General features: G+C 41.0%; 1 protein-coding gene across 1 annotated transcript in view; it reads left to right on the top strand.

The window, feature by feature from the left end:
• MYRFL (myelin regulatory factor like) overlaps positions 1 to 17,739 on the top strand; it is a 118,872-nt gene that overhangs the window by 33,331 nt on the left and 67,802 nt on the right. Inside the window, exons 4-6 of the mRNA XM_029204213.1 lie at positions 13,089 to 13,156; positions 13,262 to 13,520; positions 14,317 to 14,408. Of these exons, the coding sequence (XP_029060046.1) occupies positions 13,089 to 13,156; positions 13,262 to 13,520; positions 14,317 to 14,408 (419 nt within the window). The remainder of the gene's footprint in view (positions 1 to 13,088; positions 13,157 to 13,261; positions 13,521 to 14,316; positions 14,409 to 17,739) is intronic.

The raw sequence follows: 17,739 nt of genomic DNA on the forward strand, positions 1-17,739 counted from the left end.
CTCTCCATTTGGTCGTTTTTTTTTTAATGTTTGACTTTTTTTAATATAAATTTATGTATTTATTATTTATGTTTGGCTGTGTTGGGTCTTCGCTGCTGCACGCGGGCTTTCTCTAGTTGTAGCGAGCGGGGGCTATGCTTCGTTGCGGTGTGGTGGCTTCTCTTGCTGTGGAGCACGGGCTCTAGGCACACGGGCTTCAGTAGTTGTGGTTCATGGGCTCTAGAGCGCAGGCTCAGTAGTTGTGGCTCGTGGGCTTAGTTGCTCCGTGGCATGTGGGATCTTCCCAGACCAGGGATTGAACCCATGTTCCCTGCATTGGCAGGTGGATTCTTAACCACTGCACCACCAGGGAAGTCCCTCCATCTGGTGTTTTTAAAATTATAAAATAATTAAATGAACTGGGAAGTGCTCCCTTCTTTTCTGTTTTCCAGGAGAGCTTGAGTAGAGTTGGTCTTATTTCTTTTATAAATCTTTGGCAGATTTCACCAGTGAAGCCAGCTAGGCCTGGAGTTTTTTGTTTGTTTATTTTTGTTTTATTTAGTTTTAATCTGAAAGCCCTCACCTTCCAATTCAATATCATTAATAGATATGGGGCTATTCAGGTTATCAATTAGTAGTTATCAACTTAGGCAGTTTATATCTTTCAATGAATTTGTATATTTCTGAATTTACTGGCATAAAGTTGTTCATCATATTTCCTTTTTATACTTTTAATGTCTGTAAAATCTATAGTGAACAACAAGTGTTGCTCTTGATGTCAGTAATTCATGTCTTTTTTTTTTCTTGATCAATCTAGCAAGAGGTTTATCAGTTTTCCCAACCTTTTAAAGAACTGGCTTTTGGTTAAATTTATATTCTTAATTGTTTTTCTGTTTTCCATGTCATTGATTTCCGCTCTTATTTTCTAATATTAATATAGCCATGTCAGCTTTCTTTTAAAAAACTTACATGCAATAAAATTCCATTTTTGTCTTGTGTATGGTTTTGTGAGTTTGGACAAATTTATAGAGTTGTACAACTACTGCCATGATTACCACACACAACAGTTCCCTCACCTGAAACGTCCCCCCTACATTTCCACTTTGTGGTCAAACCCAACACACACCCCTAACCTCTGGTGACCACTGATCTTTTCTCTGTCCTTATAGTTTTGCTTTTTCCGGAATGTCACATAAATGAATTCATATGGTATATATAACTATAAGTCCAGTCTCTCTCACTAGTGATGTCACTAGACATCACTAAGCATAATGTCTTTGCTCATTTTTTATTGCTGAGAAAAATTCTGTTGGATTGTTGTAACAGAGTTTGTTTATCCAGTCACTCATTCAAGGACGTTTTGATTATTTCCAGTTTTTGGCAATTATGAATAATTTCTATAAATATTCATGCACAGGTGTTTGTGTGATCAAGAGTTTTAATTTCTCTAGGGTAATACCTTGGATAGTCTGCTGGGTCATGTTTTAAGCGGAAGCTTAACTTTATAAAAATTGCCAAATTTTCTAGAGTGGCCATACCATTTTACATTACCACTAGCTATATATTCTAATAAGCGTATAGTGGTATCTCATTTTGTTTTAATTTGCATTTTCCTATCAACGAATGATGTTGAGCCTTATTTCATGTGCTTGTTTGCCATTCGTACGTTTTCTTTGGTGAAGTCTTTTTTCAAATTTTTTGCCCATTTTAAAAAATTAAAGTTTTCTTATTTTTGAGTTTAGAAAATTCTTTAAGTATTCTGGATATAAGAACTTTATTGGGTATGTGATCTATGAATACTTTCTCCAAGTCTATAACTTATGTTTTCATTCTCTTAACAATGTCTTTCCCAGAGCAGAAGTTTTAAATTTTGATGATATCCAATAGATCAAATTTTTCTTATGTGGTTTGTTCTGTATATCTAAGAAATATAGATATTGCCTAATTTAAGTTCCCAAGGATTTTCTCCTGTTTCCTTCTAAAAGTATAGTTTTACATTTAGGTCTATGATCCATTTTGCATTAATTTCCATATAAGTTTTGAGATATAAGTTGAGATTAATTTCTTTGTGTATAGATGTCCAGTTACTTTCAGAATCCCTTGCTGGATAACCTTTCTCTATTGAACTGTCTTTACACTGTTGTAAAAAATCAGACGACCATATTTGTGTGGATCTATATCTAAACTCTTTATTCTGTTCCACTGATCTATATATCTGTTATTTTGTCAGTACCACGTTATCTTGACTACTGTACTTTTATCATAAGTCTTAAAGCCATATAGTGTAAGTTCTCCAAATTTGTCTTCTTTTGTAAAATTGTTTTGGTTATTCTGATTCCTTTGACTTCTCACATAAATATTAAAATCAGCTTGTTTATATCTATACAGTGCTGCTGAGGTATAGATTAGGATTGTATTAAGTATAGAGATCCATTTGGGGAAAATCGACATCTTTACAAAATTGAGTCTTCCAATCCTGAACGTAGTATACCTCTCCATTTATTTAGGCCTTCTTTGCTTTTTTTCATCAGCATTTTACAATTTTAGCATACAAATCTTGTATATATTTTCTTTAGATCTACACCTAAATGTTTCATGTTTTTCTTTGAGTTATTGTAAGTAATAGTGGTTTTTAAATTTTTTTCAAATTTAATTCCCAATCATTCATTGCCAGTATACAGAACTATTACTGGTTTTTATATTTTGGGCTTAGGTCCTATAATCTTTTTTTTTAAATTTTTTAAATTAAAAAAAAATTTTTTTTATTTGGTCTGGCCACATGGCTTGAGGGATTTTAGTTCCCCGACCAGGGATCAAACCTGGGCCCCGGCAGTGAAAGGGCCGAGTCCTAACCACTGGGCCACCAGGGAATTCCCAGGCCCTGAAATCTTAATGAAGCCATTTACTAGTTTAAGAGCTTTTTGTAGATTTCTTGGCTTTTTATATCTTGACAATCATGTCTTCTGCACACTGGAACAGTTGTATGTCTTTCTTTCAAAACTGTATGCCTTTGAGTGTTTTTTCTTGCCTTATTGAACTGGGTAGAACTTTGGCTATGATGCTGAATAGGGAAATAGAGAGATCAGACATCCTTGTCTTGTCCCTGATCTTAGAGGGCAGTCACTCAATTTTTTATTATTATGTATGATTCAGCTATAAGATTTTTTTGTAATGCCCTTTATTAGGTCAAGGAGATTCTCTTCTACTCCTAGTTTGCTGAGAATTATTTTAACATGAATGGCTCTTGAATTTTGTCAAATGTTATTTCTGTATTTATTAATATGATCATATGTTTGTTTCCCCTGTCTGTTATTATGGTGGATTACTTTGCTAATTTTTGAATATTGAACCAACCTTGTATTCCTGGGATAAACCTCAGTTAGTTTTAAAGTATTATCTTTTTATGTATAGCCGGATTCAATTTGCTAAAATTACTTTGAGGATTTTCCATCTATTGGTCTCCAGTTTTCTTATACTGTATTTTTATGGTTTTGATATCAGGATATTGATAGACTTCTAAAATTAGTTGGGAAGTGTTTTCTCCTTTTAAATTCTCTGGGTGAATTGTGTGGAATTGGATTTATTTTTTCCTTAAATGTTTGATAGAATTCACCATGAAATCTTCTGTGCCTGTAGCTTTCTTTGTTGGAAGACCTTACTATGAATTAAGTTTATCCAATAAATTCAGGACTATTTATGTTATCTCTTTCTGCTTAAATAAGTTTTGGTAGCTTGTTTTCTTTTTTCCCCAGGGAATTGATCCATTTCATTGTCAAACTTATAGGCAAAGAGTTGTTCATAGTATTTATTATGCTTTTATAGGCTTTTACAGGCTCTAAGGAGTCTGTACTGATATTCTCTTCTGTTTCTTATATTGGTAATCACTTTCCTCTCTCTCTCTCTCTCTCTCTCTCTTTTAATTAGTCTCTTTAGAAATGTATAAGTTTTGTTGACCTTTTCAAATAAGTATCTATTGGTTTCATTGATCTCTATTGTGTTTGTTTTCAATTTCACTGATTTCTACTCATTATTTCCTTCTGATTGCTTTGGGTTTAGTTCGCTCCTCTTTGTTTCGTTTCTTAAGGTGGAAGCTTAGTTCTTGATTTAAAGTCATCCTTTGCTTTCTAATTTAATCACTCAATGCTATACATTTCCCTCTCCATATGGCTTTAGCTGCCTTCCTCAATTTTTGATATGCTATATTTTGATCTTCTTTCAGCTCAAAATATTTCCTAATTTTCCTTGAGACATCCTCTTTAACTCTGGGTGGCTGGAATTGGGTTAATTTCCAAATATTCGGGAACTTTCCATGTATTTTTCTGTCACTGACTTGTAGTTTAATTCCATTATGGACAGAGAACATACTCTATATAATTCTAATTCTTTTAAATTTGTTAAGGTTTGCTTTATGACCCAGGAAATGGTCTATCTTGGTGAATGTTCCATGTGCACTTGAAAAGAATGTGTGTTCTGCTGTTGTTGGGTCAAGTGTTCTATAAATGCTAATTAGGTCAAGTTGGTTGACATTGTTTTTCCGGTCTTCTATAGCCTTGCTGATTTTTGTCTACTTCTTTTATCTATTACTGTGAAAGGAATGCCAAAGTCCTCAGGAATGATTGTGGATTCAGAGTCCTCAGTTAAGTTCTTTTTTTCTCAGCACTGTCTTCTGTCTTCCAACCTCTATGTTTTCTGATGAGAAATAGGCAGTTATTTGAATCATTGTTCCCTTGTATGTAATATATCATTTTTCTCCACTTGCAAGATATTGTTTTATCTTTGGTTTTAAGCAATTTTATTATAACATGGCTGCATATGGGCATGATTTTCTTTGAGATTATACTGTTCGGGATTTGCTCAGTTTTTTAATCTGTAAATTTTTGGTTTTTTACTACCTCTAGGAAGTTTTTAGCCATTATTTCTTCACATTTATGTTTCTGTACCAACATCTTTCTTTCCTCTGTCTAGGACTCCAATGATACAAATGTTAGATCTTTGATATGGTAGACAGGCCCCAGAGGCTCAGTTAATTTTTTCAATCTTTTTTTTTCCTCTCTGTTGTTTATACTGGATAATTTCTATTGATTTGTCTTTAAGTTCACTGACCCTCTTCTGTCATCTCCATTCTGTCATTGAGCCTACCTTGACATTTCTGTAAATGCCCTTCCTTCTCTCCCTCATGAAAGACAGAGAGTGGAGCAAGATGTGAATCTCAATAGTAATGGGGAAACCTATTTGCAGGTACTTTGGTACCTGGCTCTTGCTGCTCTTTGCCAACAAAAACATCCTTGCCAAAATGACTGGGGAAGAAGGGAGGCTCAACATTTTGCAAGCTAGTTAAACACACACACACACACAACTGGTGGGTTGCCACATGTCTGAGCCCACACTCTGAGCTGGCTCTTCTGCTCCAGGCACTGCATGGGCTGAACCCAGGCACTAATCACCCTTGTGCCTGCCTTCATATTCCTCTCAATCCATCCACACAGCTACCATGAATTCCTGTGAGAAGGGTGGGCAATGGGTATATCCTTACCATCTCTGCCTACAAAAAACCTGCTAGAAGTTGTCAGTTTCTGTCCCCTACAAGACTTTTCCTCAAAAGAAGGTAGACCTGATTCCATCAGGGTTCTGTTTAATCATCTGGATCACTTTTATAACTGGCATAAAGTACTTTAGCTGTTTGCAGGGAAAAGTGAACAAGTGTTAAGTCTTATTCGAAGAGCTGTCCTTCTACCTGGGAGTTCAGAAATCTATCCTATGATCTTAGTCTCCATGATAATAATGGTCTTTCCAGCAAGACCAGAGATATCTCCCTATAGGCGATCGCTACTGAGATTCCGACATGGTTTGCCCAATCAGATTCACTCTCTACCCTTGGGAGTGGGTGTCTGGCATTTGTAAGTGAGGTAGAGGAAGGAGTTAATACTGTTGAGTATTTACTAAGTATTAGGCATTGTTCTTTGCACTTTACATATTTACTCATTTAATTGCATATTTGATTTTACACATTTCATTCTCTTATCAACTCTTCCAAATAGGCACAGTATTATCCATATTTTACACATGAAGAGGTTGAAGTGCAAAGAGGTTAAGTAACTCTTCATATGTCAATAAGTGGCAAAGCTGGGATTAAAATGTGCCTGGCTCTAGAACACCTGCCCTTTCTTCTACATTTGTCTTTTGGATTAATTGATGTTTTAGGGGATGTTTTAGACTCCGTGACTCTCAGGGAAATACATTAAGTGGGTCTACATTTATCTGCCAAAAGGTGTGACTCAGAATGGATCCTGAGCCATAGTTTGCAAAGATTGTCAGAGTTCAGGCCCGTTAAAGAAAAGTCCTATGATCAGATAAGCTGCTATTTCCTGATAAAAATGGCTCAGGTGCATGCAGTTAAGTGGAGCTGCAATAGAAATCCAAGAGAGAGCAAGTGGAAACAGTCCCAGTCCGTGACCATGGATTTGTTGGGCTCGTCCAGTGATCATTGCATCTGTACAATGTATTCAAATACCCCAAGTGTTGAGTATTTCTAAATACCAGGCTCTCTTTTTGCAGCGCTGGGATGCAGGTTTTCTTGCCGGGGCTCCCAGCTAATAAATAGCAGAGTTGGGATTCAAACATGAATTTACTACAAAGCCTGAGTTACTTCCTCTCTACTATATTGCCCATGAATTGTGCCTTTTAAAAGTATCAATGACAACCCTTTAAGCGATTTAAGAGAACATTAGGCTGTAAAATTTCTAGGAGCAAATTTGAATCTCATAGGCAGATTTTCAAATCTCAAAGATATTAAAAAATGGAATTATTGGCTCTGTGAAACAGATGTCCCTAAATGCTCTGTGGAAAACTGGTCCCCCGAGATGCTGTGGGAAAAAAAGTTCCATGATCAGCAATAAATAAGTATGTGACTCACTGGCTTAAACAAAATTAAATGTATTTCTTTACCGCAGGACTTCTCAGGGCCTTTGATGTGCTAATATGCAACTGGGAAAGGGAAATGTTAGGCAGTGTTCTCAAACTTATGTGGCCATGGCCCCCTTTTGGGAGCATGTACCCACGTATGAGCATTGGGATGTGCTGATCAGGACATTCTCATCCTTCCGTGTGAATCTAATTGGTATGTTGAACCGGGGGCAGTTCTGTCAGGACGGGAAGATGTCTGACAGTTGCTCTTAACCCTGTATTTCCGTGTGTGGTGGAGTCCAGGGCAGCTGTCTGCCCAGGGGGAGTAGGAGCGGGCAGAAGTCCTCTCTGATCCCCTAGGTTAGCCAGCCTGTTACCTACTAGGCACACAGGTGAGCTAGGTGAGCTGTGGGGGCTGGACACACCGGGAAATGTCCAGGTATGGAGTGCCGCCTGGAGGGCGGGAGGCTAGAGATTTAGGGGAAAGCATAAATTCCTGGAGGTTGCAGTGAAAAAGGACAAGAAGTGTGTGTGTGTGTCCGTGTGTGTGTGTAGAAGAAGGAAGGCTCTGGAAAAGTCACCAGTGAATCTTCAAGACAGGTTTGTTTCATTCAAAAATGCCCAGAGATTCACCTGTTTCCTTCCTTTACTCAAACTGGAGGCCAGGTTGTAGCAGCAGCAGCAGCATCGCCTGGGAGCTACGACTGTAGCACCTCAGGCCCCACCCCCAAAATGCTGAATCGGAATCTGCATTTTTAACAGGATCCCCATGGGATTCACAGGCATATTATAGTTTGAGAAGCCCTACTTTAGGTTACGTGCATATGCCTCCTTCCCGACCACCTCCCAAGACCCGGACCAAATCATACAGTTTGGTTTGAGTGTGTTCAGTGCAATTAGACAGTATACCGAGCTTTAGGCTGGCCTTGAGGTGCTGCAGATGGGGTAAGAGGGAGCTAGCTGAAGACATTGAGGTGACAGCTCATCACAAGTTCGAATGGGTGACTTCATAGGAGGGGAACCTAGAGACATATTAGGTCCGTGAGGAATCAACTCCGGGTTTCATTTCATTTCATTCTAATGGTTGAGCTTAAGCATCTAATATTCTGGGTTTCACTTAGGACATATCTTATTGAGGTTGGAAGGAAAAATGAGTTAGGCGTCAATGACCAGCTGCATGTTTTACTTCTGCCACCAGTAGAGTGGGGCTGATAAACTCTTTACCGTGATGTTGCGAAAGGGAGTGAGGTAATCCACATAATTCTATGAGATGAGCTTTTTAAAGGCTGAGTTCATTGACCGGTTTGATTTGTGGGTTCAAATGGATGCAGCAGGAGAAAAGGTAAACAGAATCCTGGGCACAAACATTACCAGTGACTTCTAGATTCTAAAGATTTTGTAGAAAATGAAATAACATAGTAATTCATTCGATTAGGATATTTAAATATCTGTATTGAAAACATTGTGTTCTTTAGAGCATAAACTCTGGTGATAGATCACTTTACTCCAGTTTGACTAGATGCCAGATGAATAATCTCGGGTATGTTACTTAACCTCATCAAGCCTCGGTTTCATTGCCTGTGGTGTAGGGGCAGTAATAGTACCTTTTCACATGGTGGTAGCAGAGATTAGATGAAGCAACACCTGCAAGGGTTAGCTCAGTGCCTGGACCAGAGTAGGTCCTCCATAAAGGTTGTCTATTTCTAAAGCAGCAGGGGAGAGTGGTAAGAGGGAGGGTCAGTGTTCTTGCAGTTTGCCAAGATAGAGCCGAAGGGGAGGGGTGGCAACTTGCTTTTCTTGCTTCCATTGCCCTGTCATGAAATGATTTTCTTGGGCTACTTTATTCACTGATGACATTTCTGCCAAGGCCCTTTCCCATCCCAACTTCCAGGTAGTGGGTACAAACCCTATGCAAGCTTGGTCAAGTATTTATCAAGTGCCTACTACGTGCTCACCAGTGGGCAATATGCAGGAGATACACACACACACACACACACACACACACACACAGTATTAAGACATGCTCTTAAGTGAATGTCTGCGTGGGAGGACATGAATCATACACATGAAAAACTGGAGAAAATACTTTCAGTAACAACTTTTTATGCTGTAATTGGGTGATGGGGTACAACAGTGAACAAAACAGATGGACCTGCTAATAGTTTACCAAGGGCAATGTGGTGGAAAACAGTCTGCCCTGCAGGGCACCCAGGCATTTTTCTTTGAGTTGGTGGTGTGTGGTAATAATGATAAATAGCAGATTGACTTTCTGCGGATTTAAGTATTGTTTTTAAGTTCTCAGCAGGCAATGCATTTCCTTATCACCTGCTCCTGGGGAGAGCCATTTCCATCCCTTCACTCTTGGTGCTCCGTTGTTGTGATGCGACTCCAGTGGGAAGAGAAAGACAATGGTGTATAGTATAAAGTCATTCAGTAAAAAGATGAAGAAAAATAAATGTAAGGCAGGGGAGTAGAAAGTGAGGGGTGGGAGAAGGCTACCATGTTAGATTGGTGGTCAGGAATGCCCTCTCTTGATATATGAATTTATATAAAAAACATATTTATGGCCATATGTCAGGTAAAAAGCAGTAATTCATACTTATTAAGTAATAACTCTGTACCAGGCAGTGTGCTGAGTTGATATCAATGTGCAGAAGAGCTTTAGAGAAGGTGTAATTTGTATGTGAAGACCCCGGGGGAGTCATTGGAGAAAACTGAGGATTGGACTGTTGAATTGTGAATAGTCCCAGATGGGTGTTCACGGGAAGCCCTGTGTCTTAATACTGTGAGTCCTGCAGTCCTGCCTAGTGTTTAGTAGAGTTATGAGCACGTACTAGGCACTCAATAAATGCTTGATCAAGCCTGGCTGCAATCTGAACGAAATCCTGGCTGCTTTGGTTGCAGCATGCAGATGTCATGGATGTGCTAACCTCAGCCAGCTGGAGAGAAAAGCATTTTGCACTCCTTTTGGTTTGCATGGCATTCAGCCCCCAGGAGACCACACTTTGCCATTCACCCTCCAAAAAACAAAAGCAAGTTATGTGTCTGAGAGGAAGGGATTTAGAAAGCAAATTATTCATTTTATAAGGATTTCTTGATTTTTATAACCATTTCCTGTAGAAGGTAGAGATAGAGACAGCCCCTCAAGGAGTGACCAACGGTTCTGTCAATTTCTAGGTCCCTTCATGGAAATCCCTTCAGCATAATAGGAAAATTCAGAGCACTGAAGGCCCAAAACAGTCTAATGTGCATTGCTGACATCATGATTGTGAGTAGGGAGGAGTTAACTGCTTAGAAACAGTCTCAGACAACAGTGTTTTTCTTAAAGTTAATCATTGCCCTTGTTTTAAACAATTTGCTTAGTTTTGAAGGTAGCTATCCTTAAATCTTACGTGAAATTTTCTGAAAAGGAATGCAAAATTTCTCCCAGTCCAGTAAAATGCATTGAACATGAAATGCAATGAACTAAAGGAGTAGCCAGAGTGAGTTTGGGAAGGGAGAGTAAACTGTAAGGAAAGTATTAAAACTTTTAAATTCGCATTTTAAAACCACCAACACATGTTCCTGCTACTCAACACAGGGACCTTTGGTTCTCCACAAGGACCTGCTGGGTGGAGCATGCATTCTAGTCTGTGATGTGCCATGCCATATTTCTCGAGTGTATTGATAATTTGCTTGTGATTTTCAGTTTTCATTAACGTTATTGAATTCAGTGGTGCCGCAAATGTAAAGGAAAGTAAACAACTGCCTTGAACCTTGAATGTGGAATTGTGAGATCACAGAGTCAATCACAAAATTTAATTTGTAAATTTTAAAACAATTTATTTTTGGCTGCATTGGGTCTTCGTTGCTGCGTGCAGGCTTTCTCTAGTTGCGGCGAGCAGGGGCTACTTTTCGTTGCGGTGCGCGGGCTTCTCATTGCGGTGGCTTCTCTTGCTCTGGAGCACAGGCTCTAGGCGTGCGGGCTTCAGTAGTTGTGGTGCGCAGGCTCAGTAGTTGTGGCACACGGGCTTAGTTGCTCCACGGCATGTGGGACCTTCCTGGACCAGGGATCGAACCCGTGTCCCCTGAATTGGCAGGCGGATTCTTAACCACTGTGCCACCAGGGAAGTCCTTGTTTGTAGATTTATACATGTAGAGTGATACGAAGTTAAATGGTGCCATATATATGGCTTATAATGAAAACCAGTAATCCTTTGCCTCACTCCTCCCCATGTCCCCAAGTTTGGCTCTCCCAGAGGCAGTTACTTTCCAACTCTTTTAGATGTTTCAACCACCTTTTATCTGAATAATGTTTTATATTGCTGTTCTTGCTTTCTACATCTTAAGAACTTACTATCATCTTCCAGGAGGATTTAACTTTCTTATATCATATCCGATACCCACTTCTATCCCCAGCCTCCCAATATCATAAAATTGTATAAGAATTTTTGGTTAGGTTTATATTCAGGGATTACATTACTATCACTGTGTGTTCACATATAATTTACTAAGATTATATTTTCTTTCTTGAGTTGTTTTTTTCTCTGCTTTTATTTGCGTTTATTTTTTTGCAGCATTTGTTCCCGGGCCCTAAGTTTTTGTTTCTTCAGTCTCTTCTAGGATGTCTTTTCTTCTGTGCAACCTCTTCTGGTTTAGGAACAATGTGTTCTTTTTCAGTAAGGATCATCTCAAGGTGGAAGGGAGAGCTCATGTATGGATCCAACCATGAGCTCTGTAAATCCTTCACCGAATCTTGGAAGTTTTGTTCACCTGGATGTGCTCAATGAGTCCTTCCATTTTTCGCCCAGTAGCTCTACAATCTCCCTGGATCTGTTTCTCCAGAGAATAAAACTTTCCAATTTCTGTTGGGAAGTTGCCAGACTATACAGGTGGGAGAAGTTGATCTAAGGGTCCAGCTGTTCTTTAATTAAACTGTCAATCAATTCTTTCACTTTTAGCTCTACCTTACCCCTGAATTCAGAAACTGCTGGTGATGCCAATATCTTGGGCTTTTCTGGAGTTGTTTTCAAATTGGACAATGTCTTGTTGGTTCCTACATCCCCTCTGCCATCCCCAGGCAGCTTTTCCCTTCTGCTAATTCAGTTACCATCCATCCTATTTCTGTCTGCCATACTGTTACTGAAATATGGTCTGTTGTAGTCTGTATTCACGTATGTCTTTTTCTGTTTATGCCTCTTTATTCCTTTACTTTTATTTCGGTGGAGTTTTTGGAGTTTCATTTCGGCGGAGTTTTTTCGGTGGAGTTTTTGGAGGAAGGGAAATGTATGTTTTCTATTCCCTTATTAATAAAAAGTGAATAAACTATAAAGGACCAATTTGAGGAGAAAGCATAAGTTTTCTAGTAAATAATAAAAACAGATTTCTCTCTTCATTGCATGATGTTGAAATCTTAATGAAGCAAGAAAAATATGATAGCTTACTCTCTAGCAAGAGGATCAAGTGGAGGATGGTGGTGATTATATATAACTTAGAACCACAGAGTTTCTGAGCCATAAGAAACTTTTCGAACAGAAAAGGTAGGGTTTTTTTGAACAGACATTTTCACACTTTTCTTAGTGATGGTACTCATTTTTTAAAATGAAATTTTACTTGCACCTCAATATATAAAACAGAAAAAAGTTATAAAATATTTCCCCCAGGCATTTAAAATTTTTCTTTTGTAAAACACCTGAGCTCCTTCCAAGAGCTTGGAGATTCCCCAGAGCACAGGTGGAAAACCATTGCTTTAGTGGTGACATTTTATACTGCTTTAGCCCAACCATCTCTCTGGCCTAAGTGCTTTGAGAATGTTAAGAAGACACAATAATGTTAATTAAGCTTTGTTGAGCACTCACTGTGTTTGGGGACGTATGTTATGGGCTTTACACACAGTATCTCATGTAATTTTCACTATGATGCTATGAGAAGGGCATAATGATTATTCCCATTTTATAGGTGAGGAAGTGGAGGCCTGAAGAGGTTAAGTACTTGTTCATGGATACACAGCTAGGAAGTGGGAGAGCTGGGACTCAAACCCGGGTCTGTTTGATTCAGAGCTCACTCAACATGACACTGGGCATGTTCTGGTGGGCTTTGGCCCCCAGGAGCACCTGGAACCCTCCCTAGGGGTGCTGTACACAGAGGGCTGCTACCAGTTTGTGGAAAAAAAAATATAATGATGGAATAAGTTACAAACAAAAGGAATGCATGTCTCTAATCCTCAGGCAACGCCAGCTCCCAGATACCCCACCCTATTCTGCGTCAGACTCCTGCTCTCCTCCACAGGTCAAAGGTGAGTGGGACCCACCTCCCTCCCGCCCATCTAGCACTTGCTTCTCTTCTTTTGGACTCTGCATGGTGAGAAAGAGGGGCCTTTCTCACTTGTGTGTTTCCCCAGGTGCGTGCTGCCCGACTCTGACACCTGCCGCCGGGGGGATGCCAGCTGCTTTCCTCCTCTCGGCAGCTGCTCCTGGGAGGCTGCCTGCACACCTGCCCCAGGGCTCGTCTGAAATGAGCGACTCTGCGCATTCCCACAGTGCCTTTCACAACTGCTACCCAGACGCCCGTCATCTCAGGACCCCTCTGGACCAGTCTGTGTCCTCCCATCTGGAAACTGGTTGTTCTTACCATCCGCAGCCTCTGTGCCACAGTCCTGGGTAAAGAGCAAGATATTTAGTTATGAAAGACCAGCCAGCCCCTCTACGCCGCAGTGCTGGTAAAGAGTGAACTGTGGAGTCCTCTCCAGGAGATGGCAGTGTTGAGACATATATCAGACCCCCAGTGCCCTTGGCTTCAAACCAACTTTTAATCAACAATCCACTGAACCCAAGGCCCTCCTTTAGTGGAAAGCTAACATGTCAGAAATGTACAGGGAGATTCTGGGTGCTGGAGAAAGCACTGTTTGCATTTGCAGCCTCAGCTAGACCACTCAAGTGATTTGTGAATGAGCTCTCTGAAAAATATCTGTCAACTGTCTTAGTTAATATTCTTTTCTTCTCTTTCCCTTCCTCTCCGCCTTCCCTCTCTTTCGTTCCTCCTTCTGGATCTAGAGGATGGCAAAAAGAGTAAAGGCCATCAAAAACTGTGATAAAATTCTATGTGAAAAACATTTTCAGGTATAAAATATACCCTTAAATTTTAAGTATCTTCTGTCTTTGTCTCAATGAGTCCTCTGCCTTTGGAAATGTTGTCAGTTTATTTTTCAAATAGGTGAATCCCAGATCCACTGGAGAGTGAAAAACTAAGTTTCAGACTAGTAGGGCTCATAGAATAGGAGCTTGCCCGTCCACTCCATGTATCCACCTGGTGTTGCAGACTAGTAGGACTCAAGGAACCTTAACTAACTAGAATTAGTCTTAGGAAGAGGCCCAGAGCAGAGTCCTGGGAAATTAAATTTGATTAACTTGGAGAGAAAAGAAGAATCCTAACCTTATTTTGGGTTCTTAATTTTAGACCCTCATTGCCACCGACCAAGAAGAGAAAGTGCACACAGGCGCTGGAAGACTCCGGGGACTGTCACGTGTGGGCCCACCACTCCAGACCAAGTGAGCCAATCCGGGGCCTGTCACTGCCATTAAATCATGGATTTTTCCCAGCCTTGCAGTAGCCCTACAAAATTAGTTTCTCTCTCATAGAAGGGCAATGATAGGCTCTGGGAATTTATTTCTTCCCTCTTGACATAATGTTTCATGCAGTGTTAGGTAGGGTCATACAGGTGCTCCTGGGAAGAGATGCCATTGTCTCTCTGGTGGAGATGAGATGCTGGTCCCTTCAGTTTTAGGGGCAATTGTGTCTCAGAGGACCAAGGCTCCAGGCCTGGGGAAGCCGTGCCGTGTGGCAGCACCTACAGGAGCCCGCTGGTGTGCTCGTTGCTTCGTTCAACTCAATCCTTCTCAACTCAGACGTGCACACATGTAACATGGGGATCTTGGTAAAGTGCAGATTCTGGTTCAGTACGCCTGAGGTAGGGGCTGAGATTCTGCATTCCTAACAAGCTCCCAGGCGATGCCTATGCTGCTGGCTCATGGGAGGGACTCGGAGAAGCAGGACTTTAGAGCAGCGGTCCCCAACCCTTCTGGCACCAGGGACCGGTTTCGTGGAAGACAGTTTTTCCATGCATGGCGGTTGGGGATGATGGTTCAGGTGCTCATGTGAGCGATGGGGAGCGATGGGGAGCCGAAGATGAAGCTTTGATCACACGCCCGCCGCTCACCTCCTGCTGTGCGGCCTGATCCCTAACAGGCCGTGGACCTTACCGGTCCGCAGCCCAGGGGTTGGGGAACCCTGCTTTAGAGGATTTCTCCAGGGCAGCAGGAAGGTAGAAAGTTGCTTCCCTAGCACTTGCTTCCAATTAGCAAGTTCCCAGTAGATCTTTGAAATTCTGGAAGATCATTTTAAAAGTCTTTCAGCAGCATTATACAATGCGCAAGTGGTCAGCCCCCCTCATTCTTTGTCTTACATATCATGGGACATATCATGTTTTGAGCTTAGAGACCTGATCAAGTTGAGAACAAACTGAGGCTTCTGAGCCTGAAGGCTTGAACTTCTGAATCTCCAGAGTAAACGCTGTGACACTTATTAGGGGAAAGGAGAATCCTCCGTGCCAGTGCTATTAGCCACTATAAATACTTAATGTAGGCAGTGAGAATAGTGCCCCAAATACAGGGTACCAAGTCATATCTCTTTTACTCCCAGGCATCAGCTTGGCAAGGATCCAAGGTTTCCCTCTCGAGGCTCCCCTCCCTCTGTTGTCCCTACACTCCAGGGGTTTATGCTGCCTGGACAGGAGGTGCCCGTGGCTTTCTCTCCTGCTCCGGTTGCTGCCTTTGCCCTTCACAGCCACACGATGAGAGCTGGTCCTCTGTGTCCTGTGGAGCCTGCTGGTCCTTTCAGGGACGTCTGGCCTCAGCTCCATCATGGGCTGTGAGGGTCCTTCAGTGGACAATGACGTCACTTGGCCTTGTCCCACAGATCGTAACCCCCTGGGCATGCTGTGGTAGCACTGCACCGGGCATGCAGCCATTGTATAAACCAAACCTCTACTGCCTTCTTATCTTTTGCATGGATCCACCATGGCCGGCAGCTGCTTGATTTTTCTTATTCAACCTTAGAAACGCAAAATGCTAATTCAAGCCTTGTTTCTGGATAATGTAGCTCTCCATCCACCTTCCTGTGCATGGTTACTCTAATTTCTTCAGGTATCCCTGCATCCTGCCTGCAGCTTCTTTATGCTTCTCAAATACAGAAAGCTGGGTAAATTTCTAGCCAGATGAGGGACCCATCTGTTCACTCTCCCACAGATGCAACAGCTCCCTGAGAGTACTGGGCAAGTCACCCAAACCTTCCAAGAGTTTTCTCATCAAACCAGATTGCTCCTCAAATTCTCCTGGCTATTTCAGAGTTAAGCTCCATCCTGTGATGATGTTCTGTGGCCTGTCCCTAGAGAGGGCATTGAGAACAGCCATAGAAAAGTAACTGAAATGTTCCAACAGATAGGAAATCTTGCATCCCTTGTTTAAATCCTATTCAAAGGTCACTGAAAAGCCACCTAAAGATAACTGGCTCCAGACAACAGTTCCAGAATGAAAAATGAGCAGGTTCCCAGGGGAATTAAAAAAAAAAAAAATCCAAATGCCATGTTTTCAGCAGAAGTTTTCCAGTGGAGAACTCATATTTGATGTTGCAGAGGCCAAGGGTTTTATAAAGGTCCTGGGGAAATGGCATACGGGTAGTGGAAGGAGGGGCTAGTCTTATGGGCAGGATTTTGATGGGGGAAGATGTTCTAAATCAATGAGTAAGACTTTTCCAGTGACCTTTTCCCCAGCAGTTCACTTTGGCCAAGGATGCCAAGAATCCCTTTTATAAGGATCGCAATGTAGAATTACTGGGTTGCTGGGGGCAAATGTAAAATCTTGCCTAGAGAGAATGTAGCTGCTGGGCAGGCTCCTGCCAGCTAGCTGGTTCCTGTCCCCCCATGGTCTGGACCCCAAATACAAGAGGGTTCCTGGTCCCACCTGATCCTAACTCTAAATAAAAGAGGGCTCATAGCCTCATATGGTTTGAACTTCCAATGCATGAGGGTTTTTCAGCCCCAGAGTCGTAGCTTTTGGTCCACAGTGAGAGGTGCCTGGGCTGAAGTCACACTGAAGAGTCAGGAAAAGCCTCATGTCTCCAGTAATCGGGGACTTTTCAAGCCTGACTTTTCTTGATTATCAAATGAGAATCACAATTTCTACTTCACCCATTTCCAAGACTTTTAAAAAAAGTAATGTATAAGAAAATATTTTGAAAGACATTCAAATGCAAGCTGTGAATTTTCTCCAAAAAGTTGGGACTTGGGCAGTTTGCTACCTGCATACTTCTGTTTCTCTCTTCTGTTACATTTTCTCAAGAAATCCTCACTGTAGCATGAAGAGAAGAGAAGGTTTGAATCCCATCTCTTCCACATAATAGCTGTGACACTGGACTAGTTATTTCAGGTCTTTGAACCCCAGTTTCCACATTTGCTAAATGGGATTAAGAATCCTTACCTTGTAACCACTTTATAAATCTGTTTGGCTGCATGTACTAAAACATATCCAATGACCCAGTGATTCCCCACCTAGGAATATACCTAACAGAAGTGTATACACATGCCCACTAAAAGACATCCCCCCAAATATTCATAGCAGCACTAGTTGTAATAACCATAAACTTAAAATAACCTAAATGGCCATCAAGGATAAACTGTGGTATATTCATGTAGTGGAGTACTATACAGCAATGAAAACGAACAAACTACTACCATTTGCAACAACAATGAGTGAATCTCATAAACATGATGTTGGGCAAAAGAAGCCAACACATAAGAGTATATATCATATTATACCATTTCTA

This window comes from Monodon monoceros, unplaced genomic scaffold (genome assembly GCF_005190385.1).
Source record: "Monodon monoceros isolate NGI ecotype Baffin Bay Population unplaced genomic scaffold, NGI_Narwhal_1 Super_Scaffold_6, whole genome shotgun sequence".
Classification (NCBI taxonomy): Eukaryota; Metazoa; Chordata; class Mammalia; order Artiodactyla; family Monodontidae; genus Monodon; species Monodon monoceros.